This window comes from Lates calcarifer, linkage group LG10, assembly GCF_001640805.2.
Source record: "Lates calcarifer isolate ASB-BC8 linkage group LG10, TLL_Latcal_v3, whole genome shotgun sequence".
Classification (NCBI taxonomy): Eukaryota; Metazoa; Chordata; class Actinopteri; family Centropomidae; genus Lates; species Lates calcarifer.
Genome location: NC_066842.1, coordinates 20,730,484 through 20,748,856, shown reverse-complemented (window position 1 = coordinate 20,748,856; position 18,373 = coordinate 20,730,484). Strand labels below are relative to the sequence as shown.

The 18,373-nt window shown below is 39.6% G+C and overlaps 1 protein-coding gene across 1 annotated transcript in view; it reads left to right on the top strand.

The window, feature by feature from the left end:
* cdh13 (cadherin 13, H-cadherin (heart)) overlaps positions 1-18,373 on the top strand; it is a 268,476-nt gene that overhangs the window by 78,788 nt on the left and 171,315 nt on the right. Inside the window, exons 3-4 of the mRNA XM_051073553.1 lie at positions 782-981; positions 11,140-11,253. Of these exons, the coding sequence (XP_050929510.1) occupies positions 782-981; positions 11,140-11,253 (314 nt within the window). The remainder of the gene's footprint in view (positions 1-781; positions 982-11,139; positions 11,254-18,373) is intronic.

Here is an 18,373-nt window from a genome sequence, read left to right as displayed (position 1 = left end):
GACTTGTATAAGCCACCATATGTCTGAGGCAGGGACTTGGATGCTTGAAATTATTCTGCACTTTCAGACTCACACTGAGAGATGCATAATACCATGTGATTCCTGTTGCACCTGCTTTAGTAATCAACAACACATGTACACGCGCACACAGAGTTATTCCGCAGCCCGTCCCTTCATGATCCACAACAGTAGGAAGCATCACAGGAGGCTGAAGTTAAGAGCAGGTGAAGGATGAGGGAGGGGAGGATTGTCAGGGCTGAGGGTGGGGGAGGACATGGGGATCATGTCGCGACACCAAGGGGAGTGTATGAGAGAGATAAAGAGAGGATGAACATGATCAGAAGGGATAAAGCCTGATAGAGTCCTTGGCGGTATCTCCCTCAGTCAGAAAAGACAAGCTCACATGTGCACGTGTCACATGCACATAACTCAGAGGTGACACTTTTCTTCTCCCGTGCCTTAAATCCTTTCTTCCTCTCTAGCCTTGCAACTGGGTGCCAATACATTCTCTGTAGTAAAAGCAACAGCCCTGCAAGGGCAAGTCAGACACATTAATAAGTCTACATTGTATTCTTACTTCAGGCTGTCTCGTTTATCTTCAAGGCATCTGTTTATATCTGAGAAATACTTATTTTCATGGATTGTTTGGTAAAATTCCTTTTTTTACAGTGCCGTGAATTCCTCAGTGAGTGTGTTTGGTATGGCAGACATTTTTGTTTGTAATTTGTTCAGAGTAAAGGTATAACATCTACCTGTTCCTGTCATGTGTTTTTTTTTTCAGTTGAGTTTGATGACTGTGCAGGGAATGAAGATGTGACGTTTGAGGTGTCAGACCCCACTTTCCAGGTGGATGGAGATTTGAATGTGGTTCCACATGAGGACGTCCTGTATAGTGGGCCAGTCCTCTTCATCCACGGGACCAGTGCGCATGCAGATGACATGGCAGAGGTGGAAATCACCGGACAGCCCAACACTCTCAGGGTGAGTAGAAATTATGTGTGTGTGTGTTTCATCAGTTTCTTTATTTACACTTTATCAAAACTGAAAAGGTTATGCTTCATTAAGTACTGAAAAGGTTACTGTAATGTGGTGTAACTGGACATAATATAGCATTGATTAAATAACAATGCCCCTGAGATGATTTACAACCTCTTTTTTAGTTTGATATTTTGGGGAATAAACTTACTTGCTTTCTTGCCAAGATACAGAGGTTGATACCACTTTCAAGTCTGTACTTCATCTATAAAGCTGCAGCCAGTAGCTGGTTAGAGTAGCTTAGCACAAAGACTGAAAATCGGGGGAAACAGCTTGCCTGGCTCTATCCAAAAGAAACAAAACTGGCCTACCAGCACCTCCAAAGCTTTCTGATTCACATGTGAGATATTTTTTGTTAAAATAGTACAGAAACCAAAGTGTAAACAAGACATTCGGCATTGTTATATTATTTCTATCTCTGTATGGATAAACAAATAGTTAAAAATAGACTTTTGCTATCTGATTTTGCTAGCTATGAGAGAGTCATGCTAATGCTAGTATCGCATTATCATGATTAGTCTGCTTGGTTAACTCAGGCTGGAAGCTCAGAGTCAGACAGCAGAGAGCACGATATTGCTGCTGACACTTGGGACAAGCAGTTCTCTAATTAAGCATTCTTTTACATAGTCTGCACAAAAACAATCAACTGTATAAAACTCCATGCCCCGACTTGACCATCCCATACTGGTGCAAACACCCAAGCCAGCTCCAGTACAGTAGCTTCAGTTTTCCTCTACAGAAATGAGAGTGGTATCAAAGTTCTCATCTACTGTCAAAAAATTCCTTTGAATGAGGAGACAAGATGGGAAGTTTAGCATGGAAAGTTTGTTTAGAGATGTAAACACTGGCACTGAGTGTTATTCACAAAACATTCATACATTAAGGATGTTAATTGCAAATTAAAAACATTAAAAACCAAATTCATCAAATGTTCAGAGGCATCTGTTGTCAGTCATATTCATGCATATGTTGATGAATTCTAATCAGTCATAAATGTGAGGCACACTCTTGCGACCTTAATTATCATCAATTAACATAATTGCACTACCTCAGAGATGACATATTAGGCAGAGGAGAAACACACATATCGATAATCTTTGAAACCTAATGGACATTTACAGAAAGTGAAAAAATAACTAAAATGATGCAGATATTAGGGTAATACTCAGGCTATTTAAAGAAAAATAGCCTGCTATTTTAAAGCAAGCACAGGCATTACAGCCTCAGTAAAAAATGACATATGGATGGAGAACACAGAGAAGGTGATTGATGTTACATCCACCAAGAGAACCATATTACAAGTTAAAAGAAAGTGGTTTGATTTACTAAAAAGCAACTTGTGAAAGCCGCTGGAGGAGGCCCAGAGAACAGCTGCTGCTGTGCTCTGCCAAACCTATGAGCATATCGTTGCCATCACCAGAGATGTGTGTTTCTAGCACTGTTGCAGATGGCAGCAAAAACTGACTAAATCTGTCTGCAGGGCGATGGACTTAATGTTTGATGATAGTCAGCCTAGATTTCCACTGACACAATCTTTGGCTCTTTTAGGTGCTAAACTACTTAGTACCTCGGAAGGTCCCAGCAAAAATCAAAGACTTGTCAAGTCTCCATGGGTCCACTGCGGGTCTCACATATGCTTTACACATGCTCTGAGCCAGTCTGGTTCAAATATTTCTTGAATGTAAGAATAAACTGGAACCACTTAAATTGTGTTGAATACCCATGTGTGCATATGTTTTCCTATACTCATGTTTTTGATCATTATTCATGCATGAGGTCACGTGGAGGGGAAGAGGGAAGGAAACGCTTTTCTACGGGGCAACATAAACAGCCGTAATGTTTTTGCACCAGGCTTTTGAGTATGAAGTATTACTCTGGCCAGTTCCAGTTATATGAGAATTTGGCTGTTAAGCCTGCTCCCCAGCACTGGGCTTTGTTTCTCTGCAAATGTGTCCTTTTGTTTGTGTAATCTACCAAAATTTGTTTCTGTAGCTAGCAAATTGACTGCCTTACAAAACTCTGGGCACCTGAATAAACACCATTCTCCCTCATTCCTGTTCTCCATATACCTCTGTTTAGTCCAAATACACTAAGTTGATTAGGAAAAGTTTCTAGGGACTTCAGGTTCCCTTCCCCTCTCAGAGATCATCTGTCTTCTTGCTGCAGTGCTCAGTGTCCTGCTGCTACCATTCCTCCAGCCCCAAGCTTAATGAATGTCTCCCTCTCTTTTGGCATAATGTAGCTCTAATTTGTTTGTGCCTCTCACCATCATTTATTTAGTTAGCTAGTCCATGGGTGTTACCTTGGCAAGTCATTGAAGACATAAGTGAATTAGTGTTTGGCAAGTTATGTGAGGTGGCTAACTTATGGTCTATCCTCTGCATCAGTGTCTGTGTATGTCTTTGTTTGTCCAAGAGACATAGTGCATTTACTCTGAAGAATAGAAAACAGTTTTTCAGTATGAGTGGAAGATATTTGATCAAGTATCGAGCATTTAGAAATATAGTCTACCTGTAGACATATTGTAGCTTATTTCAACTTGTGTCTCATTTTTGTACCTTTGGCTGTCATTTGTGTGGGTTATTATAACACTGCACTGACTTAAATAATTGTTGAGATCTGGGAAAGTGATGATATTGCTACAATGAAGTCTGATGGAGAAGAAGTGGTAAGATGTGGTAAGAAGGTCAGAAAAAATGTAAACAAGGTACATTATTACCAAGAAAAGATGGCCAAGTCTTACAAAAAACCCAGGTTGTATTTATCTGGAACAGTCCTTCAAGGAGAACATACAGTACACTATCACCGCAGTTTACAATATTTTGTCTTTTATTTTTTGTCTTCTCTTGAATTCCTGTTGTAAGCTTGATATTGAGTTTGATATCTGTGGTTAAGTGTTTTATCTTTCCTTTGGACAGATACTTTAATATCTCTGTCTATAAGCAGACTAACTATTAATTGCAGAGTACACACAGTCATAAAGTGGATGAATCAGGAAAGGGGTAGAAAAAGAAACCAAGACGAATAAAGGTTGTTAGAAGATCTGGGCGCAGAGGAAGACATCCTAAAGCTAATAGAAGCGTGTGAGAGAGCGAGAGTCCTCCAGTGAGGCAGCGTGTTTAAAAGCTCTCATTATTTCACTATCAATTAATCTGCAGAATCTCCCTAAGCTCTGGGACTCATATCATCAGAAAATCTATTGTTCCTTTCTCTGTCCATATCCTGTAGTGGCCCCACACTCCTCCACCCAGCGCCTCTCCAGTGGCCCATCAAACACGTGTTCAGAGCAGCAGCAGCTTCTAAAGAATCTGTAACTAACTCATGCCATATTTAAAAGTGTGTTTCAATAAGCCAGGGGTTTGACTCGTGCAATGACTCTGCTGACAACACCAACTGCACTGGGATGCTGAGCTTTAAAACTCCAGTCTTAGATAGTACTCATGGTCATGAAGTAGTCTTGATGCTTTTTCCCTGTTTTTCAATTATTGTACCACACAGTAGATTTCTTTTTGAAATTGTATTCTTGTAATGAAATCTCTTTGTTATGCTGCTGTTAAAGTTAGATTTGCCCAAACCTCCCTTTGTTTCCTCTCTAACGCAGAGCGGAAACATTCCATGGTGAATTTATTGGCATAACAAATGGTATCGTGGCTGAAAATATTGGCTGGTGATAATTGATAAGTGCTGTGAGCAAAGGTGGAGAGAATCAGTTTTTAATTCCTCTGCACTAGCTGTTAGTTTGCTGTAACACAGGCCCAGAGGGAGAGAAGCAGCTGATGAATGATTCCTATTATGAGCAAAACTCTGAATTCAAAGAGTAATTTATTCTCCTTTTTTGCAACCGATCAATATGTGAATTAATGGAAGAATGCATTTCAATTTAACAAATGCTTGCTCCAAGATATGGACTTTTTGTGTGTATTATTCTGTGTTGTTTTGGTTGTGTTATGCAGAACAACAGTTATGCAGAACATTTTCTTGCCTTCAGGGTGCGTAAACAGGCACCATTCAAATGTAACAACTGATAAGAAGCAAAATAATCTGAGTCCAAAAGCCTATTTATTTTGCTTTTGTTATGTTTCATCCATTTTCACACACTGAATTAAATGTAATATTGCATCCTGAGCAAAATCCCCATCCGGCAATGGCAAATAGATTTTTTCTAACCAAGCTTCAGTAAGGCTTTCTGGGGATGACTAAGATGTGACATCTTGCAACCACAGCACAACAGCTCACATTATACAACACAACACAAATAATCTTCCTCTCCCCGTCTCCGTTCCACTCACAGCTATCTCTCCTTAGCTTGTTCTGTAGCTGTCATTTATTAATTCTGTTTACTGCCTTTGTCTATTGTCTGCCTCTTTTACATTAGTTCCTCCTCACCCTCCATCTTTTGCTGAAATGGTTTAATATTTCAGCCAACTTACACATTTTTTTCTGTGTGGGAGTGAGCACTGGAGAGGAAATGAAGGCTTAACGTCATGCTGCTTTACAACAGCAGCAAAACAAACCTTCAAACTATTGATGTGCCTGATTTAAAAAAGCTGTGCTAATTGTAAAAATGCTTTGTCTCGCATCAGGTGAAAAACTAAAATGAGGAAATTCAACATGAAGGGTGTAGAGAGGTATTTGGTGGTGAAGATGACAGCAAAGGCAGTTTATTAAATGTAGAGCACCTGAACTGCATTTTGATAAGACCCTCTTTCCAATAGTGTTTTGATGATAATGATTAAAAAGCCTAACCAAGAAGCACATGCGTTATCAATTGGTGATAATTTTTCACGTGAACAAATTATAATTTTCAAATCTCATCAGTTACATTTGATCTTGTGATATAGTCCATCTCCTGTAATTCACTGTTCACATGTATGAATGCAAACAGCCAAAATGCCTTTATATTGTTTTTGTCTTTACTTAAGAGGTTGAGTATACCTGTGATACATGAAGCTGATTATATTTTATTTGACTCAATTTAGCTTGATGTGTCTCACAGGAGTTAGACAAATATGGTCTAAACAAATTTCTAAGTGTGTTTTGAGCAGTAAAAAGCAGTCTCTGAAGATGGAAGGCTCACAACACTGCAACAATATCAGTACTGTATAGTGTTCAATTTCAGCCTTGGACAATGTCTTGCTTTGGGTTGTCAGGCTCCAGTTTGGGTAAAAAGGAGTCTGAAAGGTCACAGATATAGTGTAATGAAAATTTGGGAATAAATCCTAAAATTAGGTGACAACCAAAGTAGAGAAGCTATAATTAGATTAGGAAAATGATGCTCAGGTCTCTTAGATTTAGTTAAAAGCTTCCCTCCTGGGTTCTGTACCAGCTGCAGATGAGAGGGAAGTCTGACTGTGACAGAAGTCAAGGGAAACATGGATCATCACATGGATGACTTTTTCAGGTCAGCAGAGGATAACAAAGACATTATTTTAGAAAAAGGTTTCAAGAAGAAGAAACTGAGAAAGTTTCTTGATAAACACAACAGTTACCATATTATTCCTGTTTCAGTGAAAGCCTCTCTACCGTGGTGCGGGTTGTTAAACTCAAATCATGGTGGGCGAGACCATTTTCCCCTGTTCAAACAACCTGACATTTCAGACAGACAGACAGTTTGTCATGTTTTATTTTTCACTAATGCTTTTCATCATTGCTGTATATTTTTCAACAATGTCGTTACATATATTTGTTCTCTCACATGATTCAATTAGATCAAGTAAGCTTTAGGGCCAAACATGAATCTTGTACATTATTTGTCAGAGTCGGCTGAATTTAGCTTTAACAGTGTCACTTTCAAATGGCTTCATTTTATAATGACTTTGTTTTGAAGCAGTTTTGTCTGTGTTATTGTCAGTGCACACTCCACACCACTATGTGCAGATTGCACAAACACTTAGTGGCTTTGGCACAAAGTTAATTAATTTGGCTAATTAAATATTTGAAATAAGCATCAGTCATCAGTGTCTCCCTATATTCAGCTTGACTAAGATGAAAAGTGTTTATGATTTGTTGATTACACTTTAACAAGTGTGAAATATTGTCCTGTCAACCCCCACTCTGACAAGTTATCAGGCGAGTGTGTAAATAAATTGTTTTGTATACAGTATATACTTAGTTGTCAGTTTATTAGGTACACCTAGCTAAAACTGTTTCAGGTATACAATGGTCCTGTAGTAAATCATCCCTTCTTGAGAGTTGTAATGTTCAGTTTTCAATGAAATCATTTTAGAGAAATGGTGATTTAACTGTATATTAATTTTGGGGGATGTAGTTTGTGATGCTGTTGAGCAGTATTGCATTCAGAGAGGTGTTTCTGTTATTTAGCCTACCACCATTAATATAAATAGGGTTGACAAGATAATAGAAACACCTGTCTGTGTAATGTGATACAGTTCAACAACACCACAAACTGCAGCCTCCAAAACGACCATAAAGTTGAATCCCTCTAGAACAGTTTCAATACAAACTGAACATTATAATTGTCGTGAAGGCAGGATTTATTGCAGGCCTGCTGTATTAGATGGGATTAGTTTTAGCAAGATGTCACCAACAAACTGCCAACTGAGTGTACATACTGCTGACACTAACTTAAGTGAGCTTAACTGTGTGTTAGAGAAGCTGACCGATTGCCTGACCTAACTGCATATCCATGAATTTATTCCACATTGAATAGCTGTACATCCCTGTCACTAGTGGCCGATCCTGGCCTTGGTATTATCCATTTCTCACCAGGTCTCCAACACATTGTCAGAAATGAGTAATGACACTTCTCAATATAGCATTGAGAGTGAAAATGGCAGAATGGACAAGGACGTGACTTTGCTGCCACAGTAACTCTACGCTCAGATGACAGTGATAAAGGCTCCATCTTTTTTTCCTTCACAGGCAGACATACAGATACTGTAGTACAGTATATGCATGTAAACACTGTACACATATGCACATGGACATGCCTTCCTCTTTGTTACCTGTGACTGATCAAGTGTATTAAAATCTTCTTAACAAGGCCTTTTTTTATAATGATTTTTTTTCAACTTAGTACCCTGAAATGCCCTAATGATCATTTGAGAGACACAGACAGAAAGAGAGGCAAATGTATTAAGGCTGGATCAGGGTTGATGGTGCGGCAGTAATTTATGAACAGGACACATTAAAGATTCATGGCCTCCTTCTCTTACGGTGTCACCAAGCTGTAAGAACACTATTCATCATACATGCAGACTGCAAAGGCAGAAAGTGAGAAGAAAAGCTCTTGCTAAGTGAGAGAAAAGAACAAGAGAGAGCTGAAAAGTAGCAGGTAAAAAGGTGTGAAGAAAGAAAGTAAGGCTGCAAATTATCTTTTTCAGAATACCCTGCGGTGAGCCATCCTCAGTGGCAGGACAAGCGTCTATATCCAGCTGAACATCAGTGCGTCTCGCTGTCCTGATCCACCTGCAGAACATTAATGGGTTTTAAAGCGCCATCTCTCTCCCTCCATATCCACTGTATCCGCAGCACAGTGAAGACGTGGATTTGACAGCATGATCTATCTTAGCCCTAACCCCTGTCACCGGTCCCTACATCCAGCCACTAAAAATACCTCATGGTGTCTGTTTGCCTCCCAGCTCTTCTCCCCCCCCCCCCCCTTTACAAATATCACACAGCTGAGACCTGTGCATGATGGGATTGATGTGCTCATCCCTGGGCTTCAGACTCCGGCCGGATTTTTACAGGCAGTGCTTAAAAGTCCATCAAGTCACCTGTGAACTGGTCATACATATACACACACCACTGACTATGCTCTTTAGACACAAAATAGGTCATATAATCTCTCACAGTTTTGTGCAGTGTTCTGTTTAACCGCTTCAGGTCCAGTTTTAGATTTCTGTCTTTGACATTTGGAAGGTCATCCCCCAGTGGGTTTGATAAGAGTGGTCATTTCAGAGACCGCTCAGTGTGTCTTTGGTTTGTTCTGGTTGGGTTGTGTTTATGATTACTGTTTAATTGTGTTCTTGCTGACCTTTGTAGCTGGGAAGGGTGGAGAGGTGAGGTGGTTAGTGGTGTGAGTGTTTGCTGGATAGCGGCGGTAGCGTTGCCCTCTCTGTCTGAGTGTCGACACTGTGCTGTAAACAAATGGCTCAGTTTTTCCCTCTTACCTGTTCTCTTTCCGTCATTCTGACAGGGGTGAGAGTGGTGCCAGAGTCCCTGTCAGCCAAGAACAGCAGTGTGAACAGTAAACACGCAAACAGCCCTCTGCATACACACACACAACCGCATCCGTGTGCACTACACATTGTCAATAAAGTGTTGCACAGTGGGCTATAAAAGATGAAGGACAAAAGAGACTATTTGCATTGCAAATGAAACCACAAAAACCTCAGGTTGGCATTTTCCCTTTTATATTGAGACTGTGTTGTCACTTTAACCAGGGCTCAATGGCTGGGCTTGTTGCTGTGTTGTTTCCTTTACTGTCATTTTTCTGTCATTTTGCTCAACATTTCGTAGTAGTGACTGCATTTATGTGGACAATGGACTGTGGTAACATGGGGCAGAACTGAAAACACATTCAACCATTCATTGTTTCAGTCATTCAGAAATGCACCTTTTCTGCAAAGCCTCTGGAGGGGCATGTCGTGTGTGTCAGGCTGAGCCCTGGCAGGGGTGTTAAAGTAAACAAACTGACTGCAAACTATAACTTAGAAGGCATGGGGATACTGGATACTGTGTGATGTTAGCAGTGGTAACAAAGGGTAGGGACCACATTAGCATGTAAACAGACTGAAATAACATTTACAGGTACGTTTTTAAGTAGATGATTAGCTAACCTAGCTAGTTAACTAATCAGCCTGCAAACTGAAATTAGCAATCTTCTTTATCCCGGGTTAGTTTAGTCACTAATTCAGCAAGTCAGGGTGCAACACAAGATGAACGACCATGGTTGCAAGATAGATGAGAAGACGGCATCAGCAGAAAGCTGAATTGGGTTGTTGTATGATAGATTATTGTGTCATGCATATATGGTTTTTAAAATAACATTATTTAATTTGCTCTATTTGCTCTAACTTCTTAACTTCTTCATTTATATAGACAGAGAACTAATGGCTTTCTGACCAGGATGCAGTCATGTAACAAAAAGAAGATATATATATATATATATATATATATATGTACATATATATATGTAACAGAAAGAAACATCCAAAAATAGGTGATTGCTTTGAGTCTGCAGACTGTCCTCCCCTGTGGGTCATCACCTCCATGTTAGCAGCCAGGATTCCAGCTTCTTGTTCATTGTGTCAATGACAGACATTATTTCTGTCAACATCTAAACAGAAGGGCCTTAACTGTATCAGTGATTTAGAGAGTGTAGTGGACAGGGGGAAAGTCTTTGACTATTACACAGTAACAACCACGTCTTTGTTTACAACAGCAGGAGGGTGGATGATGAAATTACGTTACACTTTTGTGTTCTCAAGAGCAAAAATAACATATCAGATGGGCTCCTTTTGCACGAACAATGCAATTGCTTCACCAAAACCTTGTCATCTCTCATTTCTTCATTCCTTGCCATTTCTTTTCATCTTTGTTGCTCTTGCTTTTTTTTCTACTTTTCTATCATGTCCTTATTTAACATACAGGCTGAAGAAAGAATTAAAGAATGTAAATTAAATTTCAGTCAATGCTACGAATACAGTTATTTCATGTTTGCCCAGAGAATTGCATCTAATCTCCTCTCCTCTTCTCTCCTCTCCAATCCAAATGTGTAAGCATATGGGGCTGTCTGCCAGATGCCGATGCTTAGCCTCTTTGCATTTCATAGTATATTCCACATACCACTCTGCCATCAAAAATGGGAATCGCTCCAAGAGTAGCCTGTTGAAACATTTTTCTTAACATTTCAAATGCATACTTGACTGCTTTCTGTGTATGTGTGTGTGTTTATGTACCATTGGTGGGGTTTAGGGTAATTACTAAAAAGATGTTGACAAGTAATTTTGAATGAAATCAGGTTGCTGTAAAAATTATAAGAACATCACCACGTGCTTCACAATGTTACTGGGCAAGACTTAAAATAGAAAGGATTGCTATTTCAAAGTTTAACAATATGGTTTCTCCTCTCTGTTGTAGAATATCCTGGGTCTTGGCCAAACACTGCCATACAGATCTAAGAGATCCCTCCTGGTCCCTCCTATGATCGTAACTGAGAACCAGAGAGCTCCCTTCCCCAGGCTCCTTGGCAAGGTAAGAAACACATGGTTCCATCATACACTCAGGTGGGCTTGATTTCCCAACTAGGTAGAATAAAACAAAATGGAGTTGGATGTTGCATTTGAAATGCTCACCCAGGAGATGAAATTGCCCAAGGTTTAGAAGCAGATATTCAATATGTGCATTATTTAAAGCTTTGGAACATGTTATTTTTATGCCGTACTGTATATTTATTTTTATAGTTGTTTTTGTGTATTGTCACCATGGTCCTATTCAGCCCAAAAAAAGAGAAGGGTATGGTGTGCTCCCACATCTGTTACAGCTCCACAAACACAGTGGTTCTGGTTACCGTAGCAGACACATACATACACACACACACATATATACATATAGTCGGATTTATGACAGTGACCCTACAGTTAATATATAGTAATAGTATACCTGTGAATTCATGTAATATCAGAACCAAAATAGAAAATTGAGTAAAATTGTCATCAAGGCTTACGTCAATCATTCAGAGAATCTTGCTCTTGCTGAAGCTGTTAACTATACTTTCCTCTGACTTCTGATGCTGGCCATATAAAAAGAGTTTTCAACTGAGTCATTCCTCCTTAATATTGCCCAACTAAAACTAAGTGCCATGAAATGCTTGAACATGAGAAACAGATCATCTTGGCTCCATTAATACACAGTGGGCAAGTACTAATCAATGCAGGTGATACTTTACTCTTTATCTTAACCTGATGGTGACTGACTTGCTGTCCCAGAGACTATAAGTTGCTGTTGTCGTTGATTAATGATGAAGACAATGATGAGTCTGCATATTTTTTTAAATTAATGCTTGAAACATGATTCTGATGTGAAGCTTACATCTTCTCGATGCTGGAAAGACTAGCTGTATTATGATATTATTATTTTCAATAATGATTCCAGAGATTTCTTCAAGATTTGTCCAGCACCAAAGCAAAGCAGATAGTATTAGTAATGTATATCTAATCACTAACAATGCTCTAATGGTTTTCACTGCCTGAAAAGAGAAGCACTTGGTTTATTGATGCCATCAGTTAAAGAACAGTGCACCAGTTGTGCCTGGGAAAAAAAAAGGTCACCAGATATTGGAGGGCTTTGTTGTCTGCCAGGACATTTGAGCATTAACTATTGGAGTATTTGCAGTCTCAAGTTGCATTATGCAAATTATTAGCAATTATTCATATATGTGAATTAAAATATTAGTTAATATTGTAAACAAATTGCATTTTGGAACACTAATATAATTCTTTTCCTGGTATTTTATCCACTTTACTACTACACAGAAAGTGAGCAAGCACATTGGGCATGGTTACAGGTAGCCATGTTGAAGGAGACGTAGCTGCACCAAAAAATCTCAAATCTCAATGTGCTGCTTTCAAAACTAAACATAAGTAATAAATGAAACCTCCTAGGATCACACTTATCTTTCTGTCAGAAACTTTAAGTCACATGCTGTATGCTGAATATCATAATGAACGCAGGCATAGATTTCCATATTTTACTCTCAGCTCAAACATCTAAGTTCATCTCAAGCAAGGGCATTGCAAATGACTAGCAGAAGCATATATTTCCTGAGTCATTGCATTTTTTTGTTTGCTTCCATGAAGTCTGGTATTGCAGCTCTCAATGAAATATACAGTAGGTAAACCACATTCTGTTATTGTAAGTCATAGAAAAACATCTAAAAAAAAATGAAACAGAACATATTTCTTAATTTTAGAGGCTGTATTACATGCTAACAAAGCAGTAAGTTTTCTTTGCAGGTAGATAGATGATGACACATGTACATCGTAAATGCACTGCCATGTTTTGACATTGACTGAGACTTGCTCATGTGTGACTCAAACTAGCAAAACCTTTAGCATATTTACAGTTACTTTTCCGAACAGCTTTTTTGTAGTTTTATTTTATACATGGTAGGTTACCATTTTTCTCTTATCTGATGTTTTACCTTTTTGGACAATCTGTCATCTCTTATGTGCTACTTTTCATGTAAATGAATACAAAACCTGTGTAGGTTAAATTGCTCACACACTAATTTGCAGTCTTTCAATTTGTTAGAGGCCAAATATTTGAGGCAGGTTGAAAAAAGCTGTGTAATGGTGGATAAAAACTAAAGTTTCCATTGGAGACTGATCTCTTTTTCTCAGTTTACCTTATTAGAGTCTGACAAGGAAAAAAAGTGTTAGTCTGTAGCATCACTGTTTGACAACCAATTTAATCCTTTGCTATACTGAAAGTTTTATCAGCCCTGCTGTCATTAGGACTACTAGTGGACATTGAAAGCTGTGTCATTACTGCTCTCATTACTGCAAAAGGTGTGAATCTCAGTTCTGTATGTTTCTAAAATAGCATTTTGTCAGAGTTTTCATCAAGGGGTATTTGTATGATGTAGTATTCTCCAAAGCATGGCACCTCAAGGATTTATTCAGTGTTTTATAACTGATAAAGGATTTTATTTTGTCCAGTTTGACCCCTGTGCAAAAGGCCAAAGATCATGTGGCACATCTTATTATTTATGTGACAGATTATGAATTGTGTGTTACATAATGCATCGGAACTCTTCCAAAAGCTCTTTCGCTCATTCATGCAGCAGGTGAATCATGTCAACTGAGTTATCTTGGGACAAATGGTTAACCATAAACCATCCATTCCATACAAACCAAACCATACAAACCACACATGTTGGACCCTGTGTAAGGCTCTACATTTGTCTCTTCCTGTGTTACAAAGCTTTGATGTATCTTAACGTGTCAAGCAGCTTTGTTCTAGATAAGACTGGGCACTAAGAGATCAACCACATGTCTCAGTGTCTGCAGAGAGTAACATAAAAAAAAGATACTATAAAGATACCTATACTGAGCCCTGCGCATAATAGATAATTGTACCCTGGAGAGCTTGACAGCACAGCACAGAGCCCTGGACCTCCAGCTCAAACCTGCACTGTACTCAGTATGGTCCCCGTGAAGCAACTTGAGGGCCTGGAGATAACAGTTTGGTATACGTGGTATTGATGTATTTGGCGACTGCACATGTGCACCCACACATTGGGATATTTTTGGTGGCTGTAATCCACAGGGGGTTGTGCAGATTTCTCCCTCAGTGACCCACAGGGAGATAGCAGAAAGTCAGTAGATATGTTTGGTCCATGTGGGACACAGATGATCTTTATGGTGTACTATGGATCTGCTTTGGAGTGAGCTAAAGTGTCCGCTAACGGGTACAGCCATTATGGTTCTTTTACACATTCATATGACAAATTGGAAGCATAGTGTATACTATACATGACATGAACTATTATCTCTTCATTTCATTGTGGTTGGTTTACTGTCCTTCTCTCTTCCCCCATTCCTTCTTCTTTCCACTTTTCATTGGCAAATTCCAACCATCCTTCTTTCATTCCTGTATCCCTCCATCCGTCTCCCCTACCTCCATACTCAGCTTTGCATGAGAAGACAGGCTAATGTGGGCTATTTTACCCAATAGAAGCTATATGTCGGCAACTGGGTGAAATTGATTTTCCACACCAATAGCTTTCCTCTCCTTACACAGCCTACCTCTTCCATATGGCAGCCATTCATTTTTTATGCTCCCTCCTTCTTTCTGGAAGATAAGCAGGAGGAAGAAGGGGAGAGGTGAGATTGTGTTGGCTACGATTTGACATGTATGACTGTGTGTGTGCATGCACATTTGCAGAGTGTGTATGTGTGTGTGCTGGACGTGTGAGGGTGGGTTGGCTGTCAGTGGGGACTCACAAGGGAAGGGTAAGAACCTTGTTGTTTATGTCACACCTCCTGCTAGCTGTGGAATTGTTTTGATACAGAGGTCTCTCCCCTGCCCTCCCTTGGGGGCCCATAAACCGCTCACAACAACTCACACAGCAGCTGGAGCATGCAATGAAATTGATATGCTTAAATGTTTCTCTTAGTGCGTGCCACTTCATTCACTGCAGATAGATTTTTAGATTCTAGATAAATCAATCACTGCTCAAGTAGTTTAAAGTTTTATTCCTGAAGCTTTTTTGCTCATGTCTGGGATTAAGAGTGAGTCATGCATAATTCTAAAGTAAAAGCAGAAGGTTGGGTTACCTCAGTGTTCAAGGAAAAAACTATTTGTCCTCAGTATTTTCTAGACCATTTATACTGTATTTTTACACTGTATTCCAAGATGGCCCCCCAGGTTGTACACCATGCACATTTGTGGAATAACTTTACACCCATAGAGCATACAGCATATTAGCATCTGTATAACTGTATCTAATGTATTGTAGCAAAGAATTTGTTGTTAGTTATGTTTCCTGAGATGTGCACCATGATGATTATAGGAGGACTGATTGAAAATGCAGAAGAGCTGACGTATTTTGGAAAACACTTGTAGAAAGTTTGACTGGATACATTGTTGTTTTTAAGGAAAGTTTAAGATTGACACATTTTATTTTTATTTTTTAGTATTTTTATTTTTTAATAGTCAGTGTTCTTTGGCACTCAATTGTTTTTCTAATGGCAAGCCATCAGCTGTCTCCAATTTTGAGCAATTTTCCCTTCATCTTATGGATGTCTCAAATTGCAATTCTCCTAATGTCAAGAAAACTAGGAATCTTATTAAATCCTGTGGCAGGCCAATCACAGGTGATGACCAAAGCCTGATGGTTTGACAGACAGCTGTCAGTCCCTCTTTGTGTGATGAATATGTTTGTGCTTGTTGACATGTTATGTTCAGAGTATGTGTACAGCATCTGTACCATGCAGCTTAACCAATAAAATGAAACCCACCATGTTACAAGCTGTAGCTGTAAAAGGGGATTGGTTTAAATATTCAACAGAGAATTGTAATGTTCCCCAGAATAATTTAGACAAAATTGGTCATTTCTTAAGGTGAAATGAAATGAATTATTCTTAGAGCTCTGATGGTCAAGATTTAAAAGAAAAATAATCATTCTTAAAATCAGTTTGATTTCACAAGTTGCATGTTTGCTATGCACCTTAAGGCCTTTACTAGGACCTGAGAATCAGACACTTAAACAGACAGCATTTAGTTTATTTTTTATTTTTTTCCAAATTAAGTGCAAAGCGAACTGCAACCTACCAGATCAGGTAGAATCTTTTGCAGTTTCCATGTGTGTTGGCTCAGTGATTTGTGTGTTTTTCCTCCTCACAGTGAGAGGATGCTGGGGTTTAGCCCTCATAGCCTGCAAATGCCTTTCTATCTGACATGTGAATATTCTCATGTCTGTGTGAGTTTGTGCTGGTAAAGGTGCAAAAGAGGTTATTTGGAACGTCTCAGTTGCTCAAAGGTATGAATATTGAGCCTGTAAATGTGTGTGATAACCCTGTGATAGACTGCTCAGTGTTGATCTGCCAGTCACCTAGTGCATGCTTGGATAGGCTCCAGATCCCTGTAACCCTGATCAGAAAAAAAAGTGGCTTTAGAAGAAGGAAGGATGCATAGATGGAGGAGTTAAGGTTCATAACAGCAAATAATGCCTGACACAAAACTGATTTCACATCTTTATTCTGTTTGCTAATTCTCTTAGAGCCCCCATTAAATAACAAATGAAAAATCTCAGATGTATCAGCATGAAACACTTCTTCACTTCAAACGCAGTATGTAAAGCCATCCCAACTTTCTGTGCTGCACTGGAGTTGTCATTTATTCAACCTGTGTTTATCTTTCCTTACCTCAGGGTCCAGCTCACACATCAACACAACATGTCTGACTTGACATGACAGCTCCAATAAAGTACTGTTGTATTGAGGAATGACGGCCTGGTTTGGTTGTAGCCCCAGCTAATATAGTAAGGAGAATAGACGCGTCTGGCACCTTTGTTCCATTGCTTCATCGCAGAACGCGTCCTGATTTTCTCTGCCTGTCAGTCTGTCTCCTACCTCTATCTTGTTGCCCTCTACCTGGTGTCTGTCAACTGTTACAGACTTTTTCCTTTATTTCTGTATCTTTTCTTTCTCTCTCTTTGTCTCTTTTTGTTGTTATTTCTCTCACAAAAAGCAGCCATTCAATACAAGTGCTGTATCTGAGCTTCTAAGCAGGAAGTGAGCATGTTGTGTTGTGAGATGTTCCAACATTAGAACGCAGGCAGCCTGCAGGCCTCGTCATTTAGTCTAATTGATTCTTTTAATTGTCTTAGGAAGACCAGAAAGTTCTGCCTTTTTCTCCCCGTCTGTTTTTCAGCATGTTAATCATGCCCGTTTGTGGCGGATGTTCGCCGGCGGTGAGTTAAAACTCTCTAACGTACATTCTAATTCATGTCTGGACCCCCAGACACGTCGAACAGATGTGAAATCCATTTTGATGAGAGAAGCTTAAAAAAAACCTAGGAGAGGCAATAAAAAACAGATTCGCTGGGTATGAACTGCCCAAGAGATGCTGTCCTTGCCTGAGCTTAAGCAAGACTGAGTGATTGCTCATCCTGCTGACTGAGCAAGCTATTGTAGGCTGCTGTAGCCCTTCTCCAAAACTTCAAACTTTATTCTTCTTCTTTGGAGTCTCTCACAATGTCCCTTTTGTTGTATTTTGATCTGGAGTCTTGTTTATTTTTTTAGTTGGTCTTTTCTGTGGTTGTGTGAATTAAAGTATTATTCAGTTGTTGCCTTGAGAGAAAAAAAATACATACAAGGAGGCATGAGGAGACAAGGACAAGCTAGTCTGTGTGAACTGGAACTTCTTTTCAAAAGCAGAATCTCTCATTGCATTGGTCTCTATTGACCCTCTTAACGCAGCTTAAGACTGCTTAATGACACTCTTGCCTTCCTGTTTCTTGCTTTCTGATTGTTGCCTCTCTCAGGCTTGTTGTGATTGGCTCAGGACACAGTGGCTAATGGCTAATGATTAGTGGAGGCCTGGCTAACCAATCAAAGCCAGTTAATTAGTACCATTGTTTTCCCATCGTCCTGTGTTGAGGGCTGGGTTGGTTCCTAGACGTCTGTGTCTTCAACAGGCTGCCCCCCCCGCCCCATCCCTCTCATTAGCAGGCTGGAGTGGCAAGTCAATCAGGCAGAGTACTGGCCCAAGCCTGGCATGCCTGCACGCACGCACGCACGCACACACACACACACACACACACACCACACACACACACACACACACACACACACACACAGAACTGTAG